At 37.5% G+C, this 24,633-nt stretch overlaps 2 protein-coding genes across 8 annotated transcripts in view; one reads left to right on the top strand and one right to left on the bottom strand.

Annotated features, from left to right (window-relative positions):
• primpol (primase and polymerase (DNA-directed)) overlaps positions 1-17,206 on the top strand; it is a 31,137-nt gene extending 13,931 nt beyond the window's left edge. Inside the window, exon 15 of the mRNA XM_061983998.1 lies at positions 16,732-17,206. The gene's annotated coding sequence lies outside the window, so the exon portion shown is untranslated. The remainder of the gene's footprint in view (positions 1-16,731) is intronic.
• The window catches only part of acsl1a (acyl-CoA synthetase long chain family member 1a), a 54,114-nt gene that overhangs the window by 1,755 nt on the left and 27,726 nt on the right, over positions 1-24,633 (bottom strand). For 6 of the 7 annotated variants that reach the window (XM_061983990.1, XM_061983991.1, XM_061983992.1 and 3 more), the window contains 14 exons: positions 19,370-19,484; positions 19,235-19,299; positions 19,049-19,150; positions 15,870-15,969; positions 15,617-15,792; positions 15,167-15,199; positions 12,496-12,547; positions 7,923-7,996; positions 7,705-7,782; positions 4,410-4,544; positions 4,195-4,329; positions 2,179-2,274; positions 2,007-2,079; positions 1,830-1,918 (listed from right to left, as the gene is read on the bottom strand). In XM_061983990.1, coding sequence (XP_061839974.1) covers positions 1,830-1,918; positions 2,007-2,079; positions 2,179-2,274; positions 4,195-4,329; positions 4,410-4,544; positions 7,705-7,782; positions 7,923-7,996; positions 12,496-12,547; positions 15,167-15,199; positions 15,617-15,792; positions 15,870-15,969; positions 19,049-19,150; positions 19,235-19,299; positions 19,370-19,484 — 1,323 coding nt within the window. Of the gene's footprint in view, positions 1-1,829; positions 1,919-2,006; positions 2,080-2,178; positions 2,275-4,194; positions 4,330-4,409; positions 4,545-7,568; positions 7,647-7,704; positions 7,783-7,922; positions 7,997-12,495; positions 12,548-15,166; positions 15,200-15,616; positions 15,793-15,869; positions 15,970-19,048; positions 19,151-19,234; positions 19,300-19,369; positions 19,485-24,633 lie in introns of all 7 variants that reach the window. The other variant, XM_061983989.1, reaches the window with a different exon arrangement.

The raw sequence follows: 24,633 nt of genomic DNA, 5'->3' as shown, positions 1-24,633 counted from the left end.
ACAGCCACACCAAAAGTGACACAACTCTCATTGTACATTTGTTTTCAAAATAGTACCGGTAAATGATGTGTTAAGCTACTTATATTGTTTTGTTGGTTTATTGAAAATATATTTTCATAGTTTTAAGTACAACTAAATGGTTAATATAGTGTGGTAATGGACCACAATCTAAACACCCTGACATGATTTGGGTGACTAGATTCCAGTATACAATCGGATAAGAGGATATACGGTGGAACTTGAAGCAAAGGATTCGTCCGTTAAGGATCTTCGATGAGTAAGATCGGCTGATACCATTACCAATATCATTTTCAATGTATTTATGGTGAGTGCTATAGACATCCATACCATCCATCCATTTTCTACCGCTTGTCCCTATAGACAATACAACAATATCAACACAATATTTAAACAAGTTGTGTATTCTCTTTTATTACGTACAATTGTTATAGCAAAACAAAGTCAATAGTACACAATCATTAAACAAAAGCAAAAACTACTATCTACTACTCATTTAAATATTTAGTTTTTTGCTCTGAGACATTTCTGTGTTCTTTGAATTATTCCCTGAGTTTGTAAACATTAACAAACCAACAACAAAAATTATTTGTTGTCGACCTCATATCGACATTATCACTCTATTATCGATCACATACTGATACTAACTTTGGTATCGACACCACCAATTTATGAATCGATCTGCCCTCATATATTGTCGTGTACTGACTGCGACAATGCTAACACACCAACAGATGTTGTTATAGTATCCTCTTTAGACTTTTTTTCATCTATTCATTTCCTGTTTATAACTGCTTACTTTCTGTTGTAACACGGTTCATTCACACTTCTTAAACTTTACTCAGCACATATTTCTTGGCGTTGTTGAAAGCCAGCTTCGCGGTGACCTCGCTATTAGCATGCCTGCGTGTGTAACATGTTGAGCCTCGTCCTCCAGTGATACTAACAAATACAGTTCATTTGCCGTAATGGAGGTGATTATTATAGTTCAGGGGAGTGGCTCCACACTATGAATGGAGATACATATACATATTTATTTTTAGCTGCCAGCCGCTAAAAATAAATACTTGGTCAGCCAGAGGGGATCGGCGTTTGTGATCGACATTAAAAGACAATCGACAATGGTGATCACATACTAAAAAAACGGTTCATACTTTTCTGTGGTCGATCAATTGACACGTCCCTACTTGAAAGTCTTAAATTTGGTTAAATTTTGGAAAAGCAGCATTACCCAAATACAAATTGTGTACATCCAATATATATTTATATATATATATATATATATATATATATATACTTACACACACATTGCCCGGCCCCCGGCCAAATTTTTCTTTAACCCAATGCGGCGGCCCCCCGAGTCATAAAGTTTGGGGACCCCTGGTATAACCTTTTGTAACAACAACATGGCTTCAATTTGTTATTTGCTTTTCTAGGACTGCTTTTATGTTAATCCCTCTGGCTGGTAATCCATTTTTTTCCCTCCAATATAATTGGTGATTTTGAAAAATATAGACATTCCAAATGTATATTATATATGTCCTATTGAACCACAAATGGTAACAAACTAGCTGGTGGTGTTCTTGTTATATTATTTAGTTTGACAAATGTTACTTTGAGCATGTTGCAAACAGGCCCTTTAATGTAGTAAAAAAAACAGAGTATTTGTGCTATCTAGTGGGTAAGTTGGTAAACTACATTTTCAGCAAACCTTTTGTCTAAACTAAAGCAGGAAATCCTTTTTGTTGGCCTAAGCTCAAATAACAGGATGAACAGTACAAGCGAACCAAATGAAAGCATTGACTCATAACCTCTCCTTCGTTGTTAGCCGCCAAGTAGTTCATATCTGAAACATCCACCAGTTTGATGGCATTGCAGGGCAGAGGAGGTCCCACATGGCCTGCAAATGAACAATACATACTTTCTGTAGCATTCAATAACAAGAGAACAATCATGTTGATGTTATAAGAAGCTGCTATAGAAGTTACCTGCAGTCCAGTCCCCAGGCATTGACATAGAGCATCCTGCTGTGCACTCAGTCTGTCCGTAGCCTTCATAAAACTAGTTTTATTGACAACGCGGGGTACGTTAAAGATGACAGTTGCTGCATTTGCATGACTCAAATGCAAATAGGCATGGCTGTTACATCGTGTGTCTCACCTGACACCCCAGCGCCGCTCGTAGGAAGGTAAGAACAGTGGGCGACACGGGCGCAGCTCCCGTAAGCATCATCCGCACGCGTCCACCCAGGCTCGCCTGCCAATGGGAGTTAACATGAGAAGCACCTCATTAGCAATGTTTAGTGCTTCATTGCCATTATGTCATCCTCCTGCGTAACACTTGGCACATACAACCCCTGGAAAAAATTATGGAATTAGCAGACATGAAGGATGTTCAGAGATGTAAAATTTTGTTTAACTAAAGCAGATAAAAGATATGACACAAAACCCATTTATCCACGACACACTCAGTCGCCCTGCCCTAAACTAAACTATGTCGAGACGGTTGCTTGAAACGGTGACTAAACTACGAAGCTAAAGCTAGCAGGAACAATCCATACACCCATAACACATTTGCTTGTGTTGTTGTGAACCGTGAACAACATCATTGATGTAAGAGCAATGTACAAACAGCAGTCGCAACTTTGTTTTTGTTTTTTATCAGCCTCAAGTGAGTCGCCTCTTTACTCGTCAAGCTGAGAACAGCAGCACAGCACACTTCCCCCCTTCACAATAATAGCGTGGGGCGCCATATCCGGTTTGACTGTGTTAACAAAACACTGTTAAGGTTTCAAAAAAGTACCTTGCACCAGCATAATGTACTCAAAGCACTTATTGATACATTTACACAATTATTATGCTTTGACCTAAAATACTGGTATAGAATGTCCAAAGACGTATTGGACCAATAAATGTGAGTATTTCTGCATTTAATTAACAAACATTTTATAACATTTTATTTGACACAAAAAGCACACTCTCTATGGTGGTAACATAAGTGTAAAAGGTAAAAAAACGGAATTTAAAAAATGTAAACGCAAGTAATTTTATTGATTGTTATATTGCTATTTTAATGTATTGTTCTTGCTATTGTTATGATTAAATTGTGATTTAGTCATTACTAATTTAAGTCTGTTTTTTTAAACTACATTTGAAGTTCAGTTTTAGTGGTACACTAAATACTCATGTTTTCAATAAATGAATAATCATGTAATTAATCGTATCTATCAAAATAATTGTGATTATTATTTTTGCCATAATTGTCCAGCCCTACTCCATGATTGCTTTTCCTTAGCTCATTGGAACCTTCTTTTTTTCTGTTTAGTTGTTAGTGACGTTGAGCTTTTCTTACAATTCACTCCAGTTTCCGCCCATTTGTTCTTCCTTTATTTTGGTGTGCATGTTCTGTTTTCAAGACATAATGCTTTTTGCAGTTTTCTGTCTTGGTGCTTTGATGTTTTCCTTGGTCTACCAGTATGCTTGCCTTTTACAACCTTCTCATGTTGTTATGTACTTGGTCCACAATTTCCACACAGTTCACTGTGAACAATTTTGCCACATTATGTGTTGATTCACCTTCTTGCTTTGTTTCAATTGACATCTCTCGTGTTGTAGCTATGATTCATGTCAATCCACTTGGTGCAACAGCTCTCCAAGGTGTGAACACTTTTCACACAGCAGACTAATGTACAGGTTTAAACTGACACAGGTGTTCATTTTGGAAATTAAAATGTACAGGGTGATTACATACTTTTTTCCACTCTGCAGAGCTACAAGTTAAACAGTAACCGACTACCACAATTTATGTTCAAAATGTCTTTCAGTATTTCTTAAAGCCCAAAAGTTGCCATCTGAAATGACCATAGTTTTGTGTCATATATATAATCTGTTTTTTTTTCTTCAAAATGAAACAACAGAATGAACATCTTCCAAGTCTGGTGAGTCCATATTTTTTTAGCCAGGGTTGTAATTGTGGTTTGAAATTTTCCAGTCAAATAGTAAATTGTTCCAAACAAATGTTTAAATGTGTTGTCCCGTGTTTGCCATTGGCCACAAAGTACACAGCAAAACTACTTTAATCTATTTTAGACTTTTTGGAAGTATTTTAAAGACATATTTACAGAATATGACTGTTAGCTGTATTTTTAAAAATATAATTACACAAGATGACCATTACCTGTACTTTTTTAAAGATGAGCTTGTCCCACATACTGTCCTTTCTGACCACACCACTATTTAGCTCCGTCTCTTTCCTTCTAAAAGCCAAATCTAGCATCCATCTTTTTAGTGGCGTGTTGGCTTGACTAAATATCTGTAAAAAACAATTGCATATATTATCGTGTAAGAGCTTTTAATCAAAGCCAGATGAGAGAAACGGAAATTTGGACCAACTTTATCGAACATGCGATTAAGGAGACGCGGCACCACAGGGAAAAAGGTCGGTCGGAGTTCTTTTAAATCGTCCATCAGGAGCCGAATGTCTCCTTGGAAGAATCCAATACGAGCACCGTTGATGAGGATAACACCCTGAAAGAGCGTGTTGGACACAAGCAGACATTTTGTTATTCAAACAAACATAAAATACAAATCAATAGGTGTAAACATGCATTTTGTAATCAACAAATACATTAGAGCTGCTAAAGTCTAATACAAACTGTTGTAACTTTGATTTGGGCAAAATAATAGACTAGAGGTGTCAAACTCATTGTCATTGTGGGCTTCAGAGGGCCGCATGTAACTGTCAAACATGTAACCATATACATTATATTATACAATTATCTATTTGTTTGTTATCACTGTTAACCAATCAACTGATTAAAAACTTGCTTTGGAATCACAAGTCAAGGTGACAAGCCAATATTAAAGATTACCTCAAATTTATTTGTAATCGGTTGCAAAGACCAAAAAAAAAAATGAATAGCTTGTTGCATCAAATAATAAAATATTCAGTTAAGACATTTTTGTCTCTCAAAATTGCAATATATAAAGCAATAAAGATGAGGTGTCTTATTATTTCCACGCTTTTGCGGGCTACATGAAATGATGTGGTGGGCCAGATGTGGCCCATGGGCCTTGAATTTGACACCTGTAAAATAGCCAATGAAATAATCAGTTCCATGGGTAAAGCTTCATTACCACACAGCTAGTAACATGTTAGCATTCTTATACAAGCATTGAAACAATTGATCATGTTTTAGTGCTGTCAATTGATTAATTTGTTTAAATCAGATTAAGCACACTTTTGTATTTGGATTAATCATGATTAAGGGTTAGGGTTATTGCTTGCATAATTTTAACTACCGTATTTTTCGGACTATAAGTCGCAGTTTTTTTCATAGTTTATAAGGTGCGACTTATACTCAGGAACGACTTATGTGTGAAATTATTAACACATTACCGTAAAATATCAAATAATATTTTTTAGCTCATTTACATAAGAGACTCGACGTATAAAATTTCATCGGATTTAGCGATTAAGAGTGACAGATTGTTTGGTAAACGTATAGCATGCTCTATATCAGGGGTCACCAACCTTTTTGAAACCAAGAGCTACTTCTTGGGTACTGATTAATGCGAAGGGCTACCAGTTTGATACACACTTAAATAAATTGCCAGAAATAGCCAATTTGCCCAATTTACCTTTAACTCTATGTTATTATTAATAATTAATGATATTTATCTTTGTGGAAACACTGATCATCTTAATGATTTCTCACAATAAATATATATAGAAACAGATAAATATCAATATGCAACACTTTATTTTTATATTTTCTCTAAGTGCACATTTTTCAAATTGAACATTTTCAAATGATCACTTCTAAGACAGTCTTGTGAAATCACAATATCCCATTTTAACTAGCTAGCCACTAACATTTTTTAACAAATCATGAATTACTTTGCACCATGTTTGTACAAATAACAACTCATGTAAAATACAAAAGTAAACTCTCAAATTTTTAAATAAATCATGTCACACTTTGAACTGGACACCAAATCTGTTATCTGTTTCTTTGTCAGTTAGTGAAGACCAAGTCTTTAAAATATTTTCTTGGATTTTCAAATTCTATTTGAGTTTTGTCTCTCTTAGAATTAAAAATGTCGAGCAAAGCGAGACCAGCCTGCTAGTAAATAAAAAAAAATAAAAAAAATAGAGGCAGCTCACTGGTAAGTGCTGCTATTTGAGCTATTTTTAGAACAGACCAGCGGGCTACTCATCTGGTCCTTACGGGCGACCTGGTGCCCACGGTAAATCAAAAAAGACCCTAAAATTTGGACAAGAAAGCAAATTTTATTGTCAAACATTCAACCAAGAATTTTTTTTAATGTCTTTTTGCCGGTTAATTTGTGTCTTTATTACAGAGCTTCTTTTTTTTTTTTTTTTATGTAACTGAAATATTTTTACATAAAATTATGCTGACAAATTCATTGACTACAAAATTTTTTTTAAATTTCGGTTTGTTAAAATACAGTGTTTTAAAACACATTTTTATAAAAAAATCATTGCAGAAAAATGTGTTTCTTCAAAACTCAAAACCCACATCCCATTAATTAAGACTAAAGTAGTTGATGGTGTCTCAGAACCAGCCATATTTCTGCACTGAATTTTTCAAACTGCATTTTTAAACACTAAAAACTAAACACACATTTCAGCACTAAAAAATAAATATTTTCAGTTCACAAAATTCAAACAAACAATTCAGTTACATAAATTCAGTGTAAAAAAAAAAGTGGTAATAAAGACACAAATTGACCTCCATATGTTTTACTTGTCATTTATTTGGTTAAAATTTGGTATTTCAGTCCAGGTTTATTTTGGAAAGAAATTTGCCAGCAAGAACAGCAGTCAAAGACTCCTCACTCATCTTTGCACTGACGTATGCATTGACCTGATCGAGTCAAAATAATTGCCCAGGCCTGCTATAAACTAACAACCCAGCAGTCTTTCCTCGTCTCCCATCGTAGTCACAGTGAAGCCAAACGCTACATAGAGTAAACTTCGTCATATTCAAATATGGCAAAAAAAAAAAAAAAAAAAGCAAGTTCCATGAGGTCATGTGCACCCCCCCCCCAGGAGGGCCTGCCCCACTATGTGAGAAGGATTGAGGTAAAGGAACATGTACAGTCAAAATAAATTGCATTATAAATGCAATATTTTATGCAGTTAACTCGTTATTTTTGACAGCTTTTTTTTTCTTTTTAAATAGTTTCTTGCTTCATATAAAGAATTGTTATAATAACTGTATCGTACTGAGCAGCCAGGACAGAGTTGTATGTACAATTTCCGGTTCGCATTCTTACATTTTGCCATTAATGGTACCATCTGCATAGTGGCATCCCAAAAAAGCATTAATTTGCACTATTTACTGAGGTCTTGTGGGAAATGCGCAGGTTTAGAGGCATGGGACTTTAAAGGTTCCACTGTTTGTGGTCAGTGAACGTCTCACAGTCATGATGTAAAAGTGACTTTTACCGGGTTTTTGCACTAGCATTCGTGTTTTTGCTGTGACGCACGTGAAAATAGTAGATGTAGTGGAGTCAGTGGCATACCTGCACAACCCTTTCAAGCATGTGAGCTAGCGGAAGATAGGATATGAGAGCATCATGGCTGTTCAGCATGCAGTGCACCTGCAAAGGACACACAGAAACACGTGCACGTTTCCTGGTCAGGCTCTGTACGCCATACCTCCACCACTCGCTCAAACATATGGGCCAAAGGGAGGAAGGAGATGAGCACATCCTTGGTACTGACTGTCAGTTTGCCCTAACCCGTACACAGAAAAAGAAGAAAAGCAGGAAAGTGATCTTGATAGGCATGGAGGAGCAGTGAAAGCAACCACGGTTACCATCAAGTTACCATTTGCAGTAGATCCTGATATTTATCCATCCACACAACGTGTTTACCTCTGTCAATTTAAGAAAGGCTGCAGTGTTGGAGATGACATTTCTATGCGTGATCTTTGCACCCTTGGGGTTTCCTGAAAGTACAAACACACACTGATATAGGACGGCATTTGTTCCCTTTAAAAAGTCTGTAAAAGACTTCTATTCGGGGCGCAACTACCTACTTTTTAAGTAGGACAACCTGCTTTGACTAAAAGTTTAAGAGCATGGGTAAAACAACCAAACCCATGAAAAACAAGAAGCACAGATACAAGCAGAAAAGCAAAATAGTACAATAACAATACGCTTAAATTCATGTTCACTTTCAATATGGTATAAAGTACCAATCAAACATTTGATATGTGGGCCAGTCCACCAAATTGGTGCCATTTGCTTGTTGTAACCCCTAAAACAAACTTGTTTTCCCATATCTAAATAGTAGTATATTAAAACGGTTTTGTTGCTTAACAAGTTTCATAAAGAAACATCAGATGGTTACATATACACAATACAACATGTCTGAAAAGGAGTAGGAAGAAGCAGCGATTATTTAATCTTATTTATTAGCCTTTATTTAACCAGGTAAAATCCCATTGAGATCAAAGATCTCTTTTCCAAGGGAGACCTGGCCAAGAGGGCAGCAGCAAGGTTACATTAAAAACAGTAAACAAATACATAAAACATCACATTTACAACATTAAAACTTGCTCACATGACACATGTGCATACAGACAAGGTAGACTGCAATCCTTTCACAGAAGCTTTAAACTCATTCAACGTAACTAGGGTTTGAAGTTTAATGTTCGATTGTAGGTTATTCCAAGCCTTCGGTGCTGAAAACCTAAATGCTTTCTTGCCCAGTTCAGTTCTTACTTAGGGGACGACAAATTGCAGAACATTCATTGAACGAAGATTGTGACTTCCTTGTTTCTTTGTTAAAAGACAAGACAGATAAGATGGAGTGATACCCAGAATGGTTTTGTAGATGAAAACATACCAATGATTGAGGCGTCGAGCACATAAAGATGTCCAGTTAACCATTGAGTATAACACACAATGGTGAGTAAGGGGAGCGCAGTTGGTAATGAATCTCAGTGCCCCGTGGTACACACTATCCAGCTTGTGGAGACAACCAGCAGTAGCATTCATGTACAACACATCTCCATAGTCAATAACAGGTAAAAAGGTTGTTTCCACCAATTTCTGTTTCACAGTAAAAGAAAAGCAAGACTTGTTTCTATAATAAAATCCCAGTAAAAGTTTCAGTTTTTTTACAACATACTGAATGTGCTCCTTAAAACTCAAGTGGTCATCAATTAAAAATCCTAAATATTTAAAAGCAGATACTAACATAATTTGTTGCCCATTTCTTGTTAAAATGTTCTCACACAGTGATGATCTTACAGTTTTTGATGTGGTAAAGAGCATACACTTTGTTTTCTCTGCATTTAAAACCAGTTGAAGATAGCAAAGTTGTTCTTGTACTCTGTCAAATGCATGTTGTAGATATTTAAAAGCCTCAGCAAGAGTGGGTGCTGTGCAGTATATGACAGTATCATCAGCATAGAAATGGAAAGTTGAGTTCGGAATATTCTGTCCAAGATTATTTATGTAAATAGTGAATAATAAGGGGCCCAACAGAGAACCTTGAGGGACACCCATTTTCACTTGCAGTACGTCCGAGGAGGAACCTTCTATCTGAACAGCCTGAGTTCTACTTGTGAGGTAATTTGCAAACCATCCAACTGCTTGCTGAGAAAAACCAATAGCTGAAAGACGTTTGATTAAAATTACATGATCAACAGTATCAAATGCCTTTGAAAAGTCAATAAAGAGGGACAGACAGCACTGCTTCTTGTCAAGAGCTTCAGTTACATCATTTATAAACTTCATAGCAGCAGTAACAGTACTGTGATTTCTACGAAAACCTGACTGAAATGGTGACAGAATAAAATTGGTGTCCAAAAAGTCTTTTATCTGTTCACTGATAAGGGATTCAAGCACTTTTGCCAGAACAGAGAGTTTAGAGATCGGTCTGTAATTATTTAGATTACTAGGGTCACCTCCTTTTAATAGGGGGATTACAAGGGCAGATTTCCAATCCAAAGGGATTACCCTTTCTGAACAACATATAAACGAATTAAAATGTATTAATCAGTTAACATTTTTAAAATCGGATAATACACATACTGAACTTTTCAAAATGTATATTGGCTTTTATTTTATTTTTACGCAAATTTAAGCTACCGCATTTTCCACACTATAAGGTGCACCTAAAAACCTCCAATTTCCTCAAAAGCTGACAGTGTGCCTTATAATCCGGTGCACCTCACATATGGACCAATATTGAGCCACAACAGGTCTTGCAACTACGGTAACTACGCCGACTTCATTATCCCCCTTCTACGGCTGCTTACCGTAGAAGAAGAAGCGCTTCTTCTTCTACGGGGGAAATTGAAGTCGGCGGCTGCTTACCGTAGAAGAAGCGCTTCTTCTTCTACGGGGGAAATTGAAGTCGGCGGCTGCTTACCGTAGAAGAAGCGCTTCTTCTACGGGGGAAATTGAAGTCGGCGGCTGCTTACCGTAGAAGAAGAACTTCTTCTACGGGGGAAAATGAAGTCCCGTAGTTGCGAGACCTAAACTTTATGTAAAGACCCAAAAATGGCTCCTATTAAGAGACACGCTTACGACGCAGAGTTTAAACTCAAGGCGATCAGTCATGCAGTAGAACACGGGAATAGAGCGGTAGCGAGAGAATTTAACATTAACGAATCAATGGTGCGGAAGTGGAGGAAGCAACATGATGACCTGCGCCAAGTAAAGAAGACTAAATAGAGTTTCCGAGGGAACAAAGCGAGATGGCTACAGTTGGAGGACAAACTCGAACAGTGGGTTGTTGAACAAAGAGCAGCAAGTAGAAGTGTCAGTACAATCACTATTTGTTTTGTTGACATTCCCTTTAGCGCAGTTCCATCTAATGGATGCATAACGTAACCACAGCCTCTACTGTAGCGTCTATTCTATGCGCCTTAAAATGCAGTGCGCCTTATATATGAACAAAGTTTTAAAATAGGCCATTTATTGAAGGTGCGCCTTATAATCCGGTGCGCCTTATAGTGCGGAAAATACGGTACATGGCATTTATGCTCATAGAATGTTGACACTAAGCACATAACAGTGATTCAATAACAACAAAAACTGCTTACAAATCAATCATCAATCAATCAATCAATGTTTATTTATATAGCCCTAAATCACAAGTGTCTCAAAGGGCTGCACAAGCCACAACGACATCCTCGGTACAGAGCCCACATAAGGGCAAGGAAAAACTCACCCCAGTGGGACGTCGATGTGAATGACTATGAGAAACCTTGGAGAGGACCGCATATGTGGGTAACCCCCCCCCCCCCCCCCCTCTCTAGGGGAAACCTTGGAGAGGACCGCATATGTGGGTAACCCCCCCCCCCCCCTCTAGGGGAGACCGAATGCAATGGATGTCGAGTGGGTCTGACATAATATTGTGAGAGTCCAGTCCATAAATAAAACAACCAACATCAAAATGTTAACCTTTCTAATCATATATCATTAAACTTCTGTGTACTACGTGACTTATGGAATATACTGTGCCACATTTTTAGGGTAGCAGAACTGAGTGAAAACTTAGGGACATGACTAAAGCAACTTCAGAATTTGAACACAATGTTTTTTTAAAAGTAAAATTAGCATATTTTAAAGACTAGAAGTAACACTAATGTGTAAAAAAAAAAAGTTAAATTGATTAAATCGATTAATTTAATTAGAAAAAGGCTTTGATTTATATTTTGCTGTTTCCACTGATTATTTAATAAGTGTAACTAATAAAAATGTATCGAATCCGGACCGCATGATGTGCCCGGAACTTTAAATATGAGGACATAGTTTCCGTACGGCTGCTGCAATGAGCGCACATGAGAGCGGTGGTGGGTGTGCTGTGATCTGTGTGCGGGCAAACAACTGAGTTTTTTGTTATTGATTTTTAAATTAATGCACATACGTGACCCCCAAAAGGGATGATGTGCATTTATTTAAAAAAGAATGAAGGTTATGGCAAGCAGAAAAATGTTTAACTATTTTCAATATAATACGCAATGAGGCTATAAAATGTTTTTATCTAAATACTTGTTTAATTGAACTAACACACTACTAAATTAATCGATAGCTGTTCCCCCCCCCCAAGTCAAATTTTAAGACGCTTAAAAAAAATCCAGTGTTCAAGGTAGTTGATATAAATCTTTTAAATTCTAATTTTAATTAAAATAAAAAGTATAATACGGCTAATTTTATCATATATTTATAAATTGTAATTAATTTATTCCTGGGGGTGCAAATGGCTCAGATTCGGTGAAATGACTCACATCCACACTTTTGACCGGTAGTGTACCGTATTTTTCGGACTATAAGTCACAGTTTTTTTCATAGTCCAGTGCAACTTATATATATGTTTTTTTCTTTCTTTATTATGCATTTTCGGCAGGTGCGACTTATACTCCGGTGCGACTTATACTCTGAAAAATACGGTATATCTACAATTGTAAAGGCTTCACAAAGTGTGTACCTGTTGTTCCAGATGTAAAGCAGATTAGTGCGAGGTCCTCTGGCTTTGGTGGCTGTAATCATATTACACAAGATAAAACCTACAAGGCACACATCTACAATAGGTTCCCATAGTTGGCGACCAAAAAACTATTTGTATTTAAAGTAGGGCTTGGCGATTATATGATCGTGATCGCGATTAATTTGAGTTCGATCACGGTGATCAGCTGGTAGCATATTTCCTCGATCTAACATGGCGGAAAAGTTTGTTAGCAGTTATCGCAGTAATAAACAGCAGGGAAGCAACGATGGTTGGTATAAAAATATTTTAAATGGGATGGAGTGGATTGTTTGAAATATATAAAAAAAAGATTTAAACCATTTATCATTACAAAGAGGTTACTGCTACCTCAGTTCACTTGACACTTACAGTATTTAGAGTAGAAAATGTTGGAGGCACATCATGTCTTTCCATCTGAAGAGTCCACAAATTAAGCATTAATCCATGAAAGACAAAGTTGGACTTATTCGTGCATCGGTAAATACCGTATTTGATTGACATAACGAGTGCCGTGCTGCTGTAATCGTGACGTTAAATGAGAAAAAGGATACGTTTGTTTGCAGTTGATTTCCTGCTACAAATATTAGTCTCATCTACAATTCAAGTCTGCAGTGTTTTTATGGTGTGAAGTTCATATTTTGTATCATTATTTAGCTATATATGTCCCTGTTGCTCAGCAATGTTTGCTAGCGGCATCAAGATTTAGTATTTACTGTTGAGCATACGAGAGATGTATTCATCCATCCATCTATCTATCCATTTTCTACCACTTGTCCCTCTCGGGGTTGCGTGGGTGGCTGGAGCCTATCCCAGCTGCATTCGGGAGGAAGGCGGGTTACACCCTAGACACGTCACCAACTCATCGCAGGGCGGTATAGCTCGGTTGGTAGAACGGCTGTGCCAGCAACTTGAGGGTTGCAGGTTCGATCCCCGCTTCCGCCATCATACTCACTGCCGTTGTGTCCTTGGGCAAGACACTTTACCCACCTGCTCCCAGTGCCACCCAAACTGGTTTAAATGTAACTTAGATATTGGGTTTCACTATGTAAAGCACTTTGAGTCACTAGAGAAAAGCGCTATATAAATATAATTCACTTCACTTCATTTATTAATCTAGTTTATTAATACTGTGAGGGAGATTTTCTTGATGCTAACAAATATCAAAGACGCTATAATGTGTCGAATAAAGCACTTGGTTGCACAAGAACGACGCAGATTTTAATTTCAGTTATGAAAATCGACAACAAAAACACGGTGGATTGGACCAACAATCGCAATATTTATTACTAGGACTTAGATTATTTGCACAAGGTCTACGTAGTTACATCCAGACGTGGCAACCAAAAAAAGAACACAAACTAATGCAATCTATTGTCATTTATTTGTGTTTAGTTCTACTATCAAACACGACTAACATAACTCGATTGCATCACAGAACGTTTCTCAAACAAATCAAATGTTGAAAGCAAACATTTTACAAAGTGATCACTGCAGACACAAGCGGCTCGATTGTATTCCACAAGATGATGAAAGTGATTTTTTTAGGAGACATTTCCTTTGACGCACTTTTGTTTTCCCCCAGACTTTATTACCTTTATGAACCACTTCTTTCACGACTCTGTGAAAGCTATTTCCTATGTCTCTATTTGAACGACTGGAACACCCAAGAACAAAACAGCAATACAGCGTTTTGTGCTTAGACTCTACACACACTTGTTTTAATGCTAAGCTCAAGATGCTTGACCATCGTGTGAATTAAGAAGAAGAAAAACAGATTTGAAGTAATTTGCAACCCCCCTATTTAATCAGAAAAGGCATTTTCATATCTACCGGTAAATATAAAAAAAACAACTCTGCAGACAGACACTTTGTCAATTTGTGGATTACTTTTTGTTTGTGGATAAAAACAACAAAACATTTTGTTCCTGAAATATTCATTAAACTTGTTTTATGTGTTGGTATATACTACTTTACAGTACCTCAAATTCAAACTGCTCTTAAATGTATTTTCATTCAATATAAGATACAGAATTTGGGTTTTAAAAACTCCACAATGTGGGTCACCGCTTGTTGTTTGCCAAATCACTGGTGAGAAGCACTGATGTATACAAGTATTAAAGAATACAAATAATAATTTACCATTAGAAAGTGTTGTTTAGTAAATGTTAACTTGAAGTAAAAGTCTTAAAGTATCCATTACAACACTGTTACATTGTTTACTACAAAATACAAAATAACTTTGAGAGGCAAAAAAGTTGTTCTCTTTATCCCCACAAAACGTACAGAAAAGGAAGCAAAACCGTGGCCTTAAAACCAGGGTGGGTTACTTGTACAGTTGCACCTCTAGTAAGCACAATTATATGTATGAACAAAATGACTTTTGTCAGGTGTGAGCATATACTAATACCTCAATAAAACATGGCGGAAATGTTTGTTACAAGATACTGCAATACTAAACAGTAGGAATGCAACGATACTCGCTATACTGCACGGGACAATCTGACTTTGATTAAGAAAAATAATTGTGACATTAACCGAGATCGGATGATATGAAAAAATAATTGCGATCATTTTGTTGCCATATCGCCCAGCCCTAATTTAAAGTCATGTCGACCAAAGAGCTCCTACTCACCACAGGATCATGGTAGTTTGCTTTACCCAAGTCCTGTAAAATATAAAAATTGTAGCGTGAGAACACTGAGGCCTCGTCCGTGTAGATGTACTGTCATCCAGATCAGTGGTTTTCGAACTTTTTTCACCAAGTACCACCTCAGAAAAACACTTGGCTCTCCAAGCACCACTATGACCTACATTAAAACACGTAGCATAGTAGACCCAAGAGTCATTTAAAACAAGGCAAAGGTTAAGTATATTTGATATTTTTGCCCGCTGTAACAGTAACAGTAACACTGTTTTTGAATATATTGGGAAATAAAACACTACTTTAATCAAGTCATTCTTTGGCGTACCACTAGGTACCACAGTTTGAGAATCACTGATCTAGATCATAGTCCTGGTCAGAAGAACAATATCGTGGTACTATGATATAATTAGGATATCAGACCAAGCCAGTTATTCTCACCTCAATGAACTTAAGGCTCAGAACCTCTACTCCGTACTTTTGCCCTTGCATCACCAGATCGGCGTCAAAGGGTTCCATGAGCACAATTGTCTTCACTGTTCGCCCTTTTTCCTCGAAACAGTCGAGAATCATCCGAGCTTTTTCAGGCACGTCGCAAATCACGGTGCTGATGGAAGCTGAGGAACACGCAGAAGATAAAGCACAGTCTTTGAAGTATCGCACGCTGTTGGCTCCTGACATATTCAGTACATACCTCTGTCGATTATGAAGCCGATAGCCTCTACACCGAGTGTGTCGTACAGTGGAACGGCTACAAGGGAGTATGTGTAACACGCCAGCTCGGAAATGGTCCACTAAAAACATAGAAAACATTAAAAATTATAATTTTGTATAATTCTTCTGTTCAATAATTCCATTCCCCTCCTGCATGATTTGTGGTAGTTGTTAGTGCTCACACTTCTTATATTTGGTCAACCATTTTATTAAATGACATTTACTCTTACAACCTTCAATAGATAGCCAATACTAATAGTGTGTTGAACAATTGTTTATTTTTTTAATTATTTATGTTCTGCAAGTACTGCAAGTTCCAATAAATATATGCTGATTAACAATTTTATATCTCAATCTTAAAGAGGAACTGCACTTTTTTTGTAATTGTGCCTATTATTCACAAGACTTACTGTATGTAAGACAAGAACACATATGTTTTTCTTTTTTTTATGCATTTTAACCCGTAATAACATCCAAAAACCTTTTATATACATGCTGTAAGTATACATGCAATTTATTAACCGCCACATTCATAATAACATTGAATATTTACGTATTTTAATCATTTTAAGCACACTGTGGTGCATTAATTTCAAAAACGCATCCTGACCTTTGCTTTTTCCTTCAACATCGCTGGTTATTACTCACTGCACACTTCATGAGAGCCAACTAACATAATAAAACATCACTTAGTGCACAATACAATGTCTGCTCTCACTGGGATGCCGACTGCTAGGATGTTCATATATTCTCGTTTGGATTAAGAATGACTCATATAATCCTCATAAGAAAAAGTGGGGATGGAACAAAGTGTCTTTTCATGTCTTTCTCGCCATTTCCAGGTCTAAATTGGATGCCAAAAGTGACCAACTTGTTGGATTATATCCTCATCCTTCTACTATCAAGATGAGAGGCATAATCTATGATCTACAATAAACTTTCACGAGCTCTGAGGTGAGGAAGAAACTCACCAGCTCATGACGTCAACATAGCAGCAACAAGCTAGTTTGCTCTCTGTGACAATGTGTCATTATGAATAGTACGTCTGTGATAGCGCTTATAATAACAATATCGCTAATACTTGGTAAATGTTAAAGTCACGAAATGTAAACGGAGAATAGTTGCCACATTTTGGATGGTTCTTTAGAAGGCTTTATGGGCGGAATAGAGGACCTTCCATTAACTTCCTTGTAAGCAGACTTTTATTTACGTTTATGTACGAGTTAGAATGCATTAAAAAATATACATCGGTCTTCTTGTCTCATAATGATTGGGAATTATAGGCAAAATTCCCAAAAAAGTGCAGTTACCCTTTAACAGTAAACTACTTTGCACATTCAATTACATCATAATTATAGATTTTTTTTAGACACTATTAAGTTTGATATAAACTCACTTTGTGGATAACTGTGATGGCAAAGAGTAAAAATGTGATGATACAACTGGCAATGGGACAGGTCATTCGTTATACCTGTCTCTGTCCTAGCAGCGCAGTACAATATGGCTAAGATGACAATACCAGTAATCAAATAACTTATTGTATTCTGCAAAGTGAGCTGCGATTATGTTTTATATAGAGCTTCTGCCATTGTTCCGCTACAAATGTTCTCCTAATATTAGTATAGCTGCCCACTCTTCCGGATTCTGCGCAAGACTTACGCAAATCGCACTTGTCCACCAATGTCCCGACTCAATTTAAAAAAACCTTATCAGCTCACATTTTTGCAACAGATTTCTTAAAGCAGCAGAACACTCCTTTTGTATTTTTTTTATTTTATTTTTCACAGTAGGTCCTTTAAACAGAACACACCTGTCGTACAGAAGATCTATGACTAGTGTTTTAAAGTCCATTCTTTCAAATAGTAAAGCGCTCCTGTCTTGTCACATAAAAAAATCTTAATATATGACTTTTTAAATGTTTTAACTTTGACTATTATCCATTTGTTGAGATACAAGCACACAAATCTTACATTACATGCACAAAATAAAAAATACTTAAGGTACATGTTATGCTGCCTGATCTTTGGCGTTCTGAAGATATGACCCCGATATAGGGATGTAACAATATGAACATTTCATATCACGATTATCGTGACCAAAATTATCACAGTTATCATTATTGAATGTGTACAAAAAGTACACACTGAAATATTTTGACCAAGGTTGTTGTTTTGTTTTTTAATATACACACTATTAGAAAAGCCACTATTTCGCATGTTTTGTGTTTCTTATGCTTCACTGATAGTGTTTTAGTCGTAGTATTTTATTTGTTTTAATGGCTAAGCTTTTATTGATTTGAACATTGATTTATACTGTAGCACTCTAGGATGTACCGTACTTAAATGAAAATTGTGTGACAAATAAAACCTAGTATTATTGTTAATTATTTCTGGCAGGCGTCGTGGCGTCCTACTTTGTTCAGCTGTCCTTGAACGCACCATAAAAACCCCTCCGTCTTGTATAGAATGATCACTCTGTTCTAAGAGAGCACAGCTCTAGCTCTAGGTTTAATGTGCACAATTGAACATCGTAGTTGTTCAAACAGTAATGTGTTTATATAAGTTTTGAATGGGGTATGTCGTTTCTTAATGGAGACAGACGTTAATGTCTCTTGTTTTCATGTTAGCATTTAAGCTAGCAAGCTGGCGCCTGTCAGTCCGTGAGTTTATCAAAGTGTAGTTATCAAACATGTTTAAGACTAGTTATATTTTGATGATCTTTTTGTATTTTGTCCCGTTTTTAAAAATGTAAACTGATTTGTCTAGTTAGTTTTGATTGCAACATAGATTTTTGTATTTACAGTATAAAGCATGTATAAAAATGTATTCTAAAACTCCAATATGCTCCCATACACAGTTATCTAATTGATAAGGGTGCATTACAAGAACATTTTATTATTGTAAAATGGTATGAAATCTGATTAGTCAGGGTGGCAATCATTTGGTTATATAGCTGAAATGTAAGCATTTTAATGCAAAAATTTAATAAACAATGCGATCAGTCACTTAAAATGTGGTAGGACAGCGGGGCGTGGTCAATTATTTTTACTATATGAATATATATTATTGATTTTGACTAAATATTAACAAATGTAATGTTCTACTGTGTATGCATTCGTGAAAAGATTAACATTAAAAGTGAAACATCAGAAAATGCCACCTCTGGTCTGTTCTGGGCGAAGATGCCAATAAATTGGTCTCCTGACTGAGAGTGTCCTCTGTGAAGCAAGGCAGAGCCCAAACACTCGGCCCGGTCTGCAACCTATGCGACACAAAAATAATACTTCTTTGAGTGAGTCACGTTCAAGAACACCCCGTTGTAAAATTTGAGCGGCTGACATCTCACCTCTCTGTAAGACTGCCACTCGTAAGGCTGGTTGGGTTTTCTCGAGCCTAAACAGGGTCCGTTATCTGCCAGTAGGGAAAGCAGGGCTCATCTTTACGGAGCGGCACATTTGTTAGGATGGTCTTTAAAACTCACTTGACATTCTGAGCCCCCGAAGGAACACCTCGTATATCGTTGTTGCGTCACTGTAGTAATGCGTCAAGTGCTCTTCGCTACTGTTCAGCACCGACCTTCTGGCGCCTTCCTCGCCCTGAGAGGAAAAAAAACAAAATATGTTTATGTTGCTTATTTATTTATTGCTTAACAAAGTTACCTTCAGGAGCATCACATTTACACTTGCATTCAACTTGTTCAGAAAAGGAGCTTACTTAATGTTACCCCTTCATCTGTGTTTTACCAATTACTCTTAACTACTAGTGTTTAACATGTACCAGGTTAGTATTTTCTATAGGCAAAATGCATAATGATCAAGGTGATAAGAGTTTGTAGAAAGCCTATACCAAATAGAAATGTGAATTTTTTGGCACCTAACTATTCGATCCGATTTCGAATCCTGGGGTGACGATTGGATTCGGTAACGATTCCCGATTCAACATGATTCTCGATTCAAACTGATTCTTGCACTGTATTATTTATTTGGTATAATGATTGTAATAGAACTTTTTCAAAACATGTTACAGGTTAGAAAAAGCTCCTTCTGGTTGCATGGAGTTGGCCTCAAAATGTCTTTAAAAATGTACTCTTATTAAAAAAAAATATATATATATTATATGTCTATGAAAGTTCTCATTCATCCAGGTCATTGTCATCTCAGAGCATTCAATCAATCCCATTTGGACTGTTTAGGTTTGTCTTAGAAGATGTTTCGCCGCTCATCCGATTCAGCTTTATCAGTCTGTGCTCATAGACTTGGTTAGATCTAGTACGGCCCAAATATTTATACTCTTAAAAAAAACAGGAGTGTGTGCCTGGGCAAGGATGGTGTCGTCCCCGACTGTTTTGATGCAAAGGAGCAATTCTAACTGTCAAAGTCAATGACAGTTGTTGAAGTGTAATTTCCCCTCGTTAGCATTGAGGTATTGTGTGGCAGAAGGATCGCTGTGGATCGCCTACGTCCAGTGCAAAATAGTCGGAATCCCCACATAAGTATTCCATTCAGTTGTAAACAAATGACATTCTGGTCACCTTCTGTGACCAGAATGTTTCTTACTCCTGTTATTTGTTGGAGGCTAAATTGCAGTCTTTTAGGACTGGTAGAAAGGACAGTGCTGTATGTCGGAGACAGGTGGTGTCGCAGACCACCTCCTCTGTTCAGGGATAGTTTTTCAACCACATACCATCTGTTCTCCCTGTCCAGAATATGTACATTTTTGTTCTCAAAGGAGTGCTATTTCCCCCTGAGATGCAGGTAGATAGCTGAGTCTTGGCCTGAAGAGGTTGCCTGTCTATGCTGTGCCATGTGACGGCTTAGTGGTTGTTTTATTTCCCAATATATGAATCAGTGTATTCATCATTACACTGGATTGCAGACAACAGATTGTTTTTGTGGGTGTGGGGTGTCCAGGCTTTAGGGTGTACCAGTCTCTGTCTCAGGGTGTTGACTGGTTTGAAGTGTACTCGGATGTTGTGTTGGTTAAAAATTATTCTGAGTTTTTCAGATAGACCTGATACATATGGAATGATAATATTTTTGCGTCTGTCACCTTTTTTCTCCTCATCCACTCTGTTTTTGTTATTTATGGAACCGGATGCACTTTTCACAATCGACCAGCTGGGGTAACCACAGGTTTTGAGGGGTTCCCTCAAATGCCTATGCTCTTTCTCTTTGGCCTGTGGGCTGGTAGGAACATTATCAGCTATGTGTTGTAGGGTTCTGATAACGCCCAGTTTTTGTTCCAAAGGTGGTGTGAGTCAAAAAGTAGGTAGTTTTTAACCAACACAACATCCCAGTACACTTCAAACCAGGAAACACCCTGAGACAGAGACTGGTACACCCTAAAGACCGGACACCCCACACCCACAAAAACAATCTGTTGTCTGCTATCCAGTGTAATGATGAATGCACTGATTCATATATTGGGGAAACAAAACAACCACTAAGCCGACGCATGGCACAGCATAGACCGGCAAGCTCTTCAAGCCAAGACTCAGCTGTCTACCTGCACGTCGGGGAGAAACAGCACTTTGTGAAGAACAAAAATGTACAGATTCTGGAGAGGGAGGACAAATGGTATGAACGAGGAGTGAGGGAAGCCATCTATGTCAAGGTTGAAAAAACATCCCTGAACAGAGGAGGTGGTCTGCGACACCCCCTGCAGAGTGACAGCACTGTCCTTTCTACCATTCCTAAAAGACTCTGCAATTTAGCATGCAACAAATAACAGTAGTTAGAAACATTTATTTACAACTGATTGGAATGCTTACATGGGGGATTTCGACTATTTTGGATTGGTAGAAGTCGATTCACAGCGATTGTTCTGCCCCACGATACCTCAATGCTAACTAGGGGAAATTACACTTTAACGACTGTCGTTGGCTTTGACATGCTCGTTTGCGAAAAAGAAAAGAGAAAAATAAAGGACTGGATCTTAATTTGACATATTTAACAGGTATGATTTGACATATTTAACATCCATGATTTGACATAGTTAACAGGTATGATTTAACATATTTAACATCCATGATTTGACATAGTTAACAGGTATGATTTGACATTTAACATCCATGATTTGACATATTTAACATCCATGATTTGACATATTTAACATCCATGATGTGACATATTTAACATCCATTAAAGGCCTACTGAAACCCACTACTATCGACCACACAGTCTGATAGTTTATATATCAATGATGAAATCTTAACATTGCAACACATGCCAATACGGCCGGGTTAGCTTACTAAAGTGCAATTTTAAATTTTGCGTGAAATATCCTGCTGAAAATGTCTCGGAATGATGACGTAAGCGCGTGACGTCACGGATTGTGGAGGACATTTTGGGACAGCATGGTGGCCAGCTATTAAGTCGTCTGTTTTCATCAGTGTTGGGTTAGTTACTGCAGAGCAGTAACTAGTTACAGTTACTAGTTACTTCATTTCAAAAGTAACTCAGTTACTAACTCAGTTACTTAAACCAAAAAGTAATGCGTTACTGTGAAAAGTAACTATTTAGTTACTTCTTTTTTTCTTCTTCTTTTTTTTTTTAAAGCTCCCATTAATGCCCTTTTAGCCTTCATTTCAGTACTGTTATTGCACTGGAGAATAATACAATCTGTTGATCAACTTGACATACATTTGCATCACTGAACTCTGCTAAGCAATGTGCTCTACATACAACACACAAAGACAAAGATATGTTTCAAAGGCCAATTTGTTTCTGGCCAGAACAAATTGACAAAACTATTTTAAATAGCTGCAACATAACGTACATAAGTAACAAACAGCATAATAACAGCATAGATGTAAACCAAGAAAGGTACACACTACATACACAAAGCCTAACCAGGCATTTTCTTTACTGAGCAAAACTCTTTATTGTCGGCCATAAACACATCACCAAAACATTAGTAAAAAAAATGATATCTAGCAAAAGTGGTCATTTTCTGCAGTACAAACCAGACCAAAAGCTACTTTGTTATATCAACAGCAGCCACTCGCTCTTTCTCACGTGTGCCAACACTTGCACATATGGCACTTAGCCAGTGATGCGTTTACAGCCACACAAAAAGTCAGACAACTCCAACACCACACATAAAGTGTAATTCCAGGTCGTTACACTATGATTTACCAATCAAATGTGTGCTTATTCTAGTGTCATTTATTAGGAATCTTAATTTATAAATATTAATTATTAAATGCTGTTAGTATATTAAATAAATACTAATAAAAATATATTTTTTACAAACAGGAAGTTGCAGGAATGTACACATGATCCCCTGCTTACATCTCATTGTGCAACATGTGAATGTTTTAATGGGAATTTAATGAAAGGGGTACAAACTATTTCCAAAGCAGGACCTCCAAGTCCCAGACAAACAATACAAGTACACAGTTCATGAAAAACAATATTTGTTGTTATTGTCATTGTAAGTGGGCCTAAACACTTATATTAGAAATGGAAATGACTACTGTCATTTGATTATAATAATAAGAGAATGTTGTCTGTGTATCTGTGTTGGCCCTGTGATGAGGGGGGGACTTGTCCAGGGTGTACCCTGCCTTCCGCCCGAATGCAGCTGAGATAGGCTCCTGCCACCCCGAAAGAGACAAGCGGTAGAAAATGGATGGAGATTGAACTTGTTATTTAGTCAGGTTTGGGACAGGTGTGCTGCTGGTGTAGCCACAGTGTGCACGTCTAAAGTTGCTCACATGGGCTCCACTCATGCTCAGGGAGTTTTTGCGTTTGCTCACACACATGAACAATTAGAAGGAACATTGATTGACAGAGTGTGTGTACCTTCAGCGGTGAATGATGAGAAGAGGCAAAGTTAATCCTTAAATGGTGGAGGTGAAGTGGCATCAGAGTCAGCTGTCTCTCTTTACTAGCTTCGTCGAAGCATGTTGCTATGTAGCTTGTTTCAGCAGATTTGAATTGCTGTTTTGGGCAGTAGATGAGATCTTTGATCCAAAGCACAATTTACATTTAACTAAAATGTTCTTTTCTTTGTGCTGGACAAAAGAAAAGTAGTGAAAATATCTCCATGTTAGCAAACTCGACTTCTGGCTCCGCCATGATCAGACACGCCCCCCCCACCCTCCCCCCTCCCCTCCCCACACACCCACACAGAGCGCACGTCTCTCTTCTCTGGCTTGTGACACAAGAAGAATCAGAACGACAGCAGCGCTCCGATAAAACACACTTTATACTACATAAAAAGTAACGCAAAATAACGCAGTAACGCATCATGTAGTAACGGTAACTGAGTTACTGAATATAAAAAAATAACGCGTTAGATTACTAGTTACCGCCGAAACTAACGGCGTTACAGTAACGCGTTACTTTGTAACGCGTTAGTCCCAACACTGGTTTTCATCGCAAAATTCCACAGTATTCTGGACATCTGTGTTGGTGAATCTTTTACAATTTGTTCAATGAACAATGGAGACAGCAAAGAAGAAAGCTGTAGGTGGGAAGCGGTGTATTGCGGCCGACTGCAGCAACACAAACACAGCCGGTGTTTCATTGTTTACATTCCCGGAAGATGACAGTCAAGCTTTACCATTGGCCTGTGGAGAACTGGGACAACAGAGACTCTTACCAGGAGGACTTTGAGTTGGATGCGCAGACGCGGTACCGTGAGTACGCATGCAGCTGCGGCTTCCAAACATTTGATCGCTTGCCCGTACGTGCGTGCCGCTATGTGCATGTCACGTACGTAACTTTGGGGACTTTGGGG

The sequence above is a fragment of the Nerophis lumbriciformis genome, linkage group LG25 (genome assembly GCF_033978685.3).
Source record: "Nerophis lumbriciformis linkage group LG25, RoL_Nlum_v2.1, whole genome shotgun sequence".
NCBI lineage: Eukaryota > Metazoa > Chordata > Actinopteri > Syngnathiformes > Syngnathidae > Nerophis > Nerophis lumbriciformis.
The sequence above is the reverse complement of the archived record's forward strand: the minus strand, read 5'-3'. Positions and strand labels throughout refer to the sequence as shown.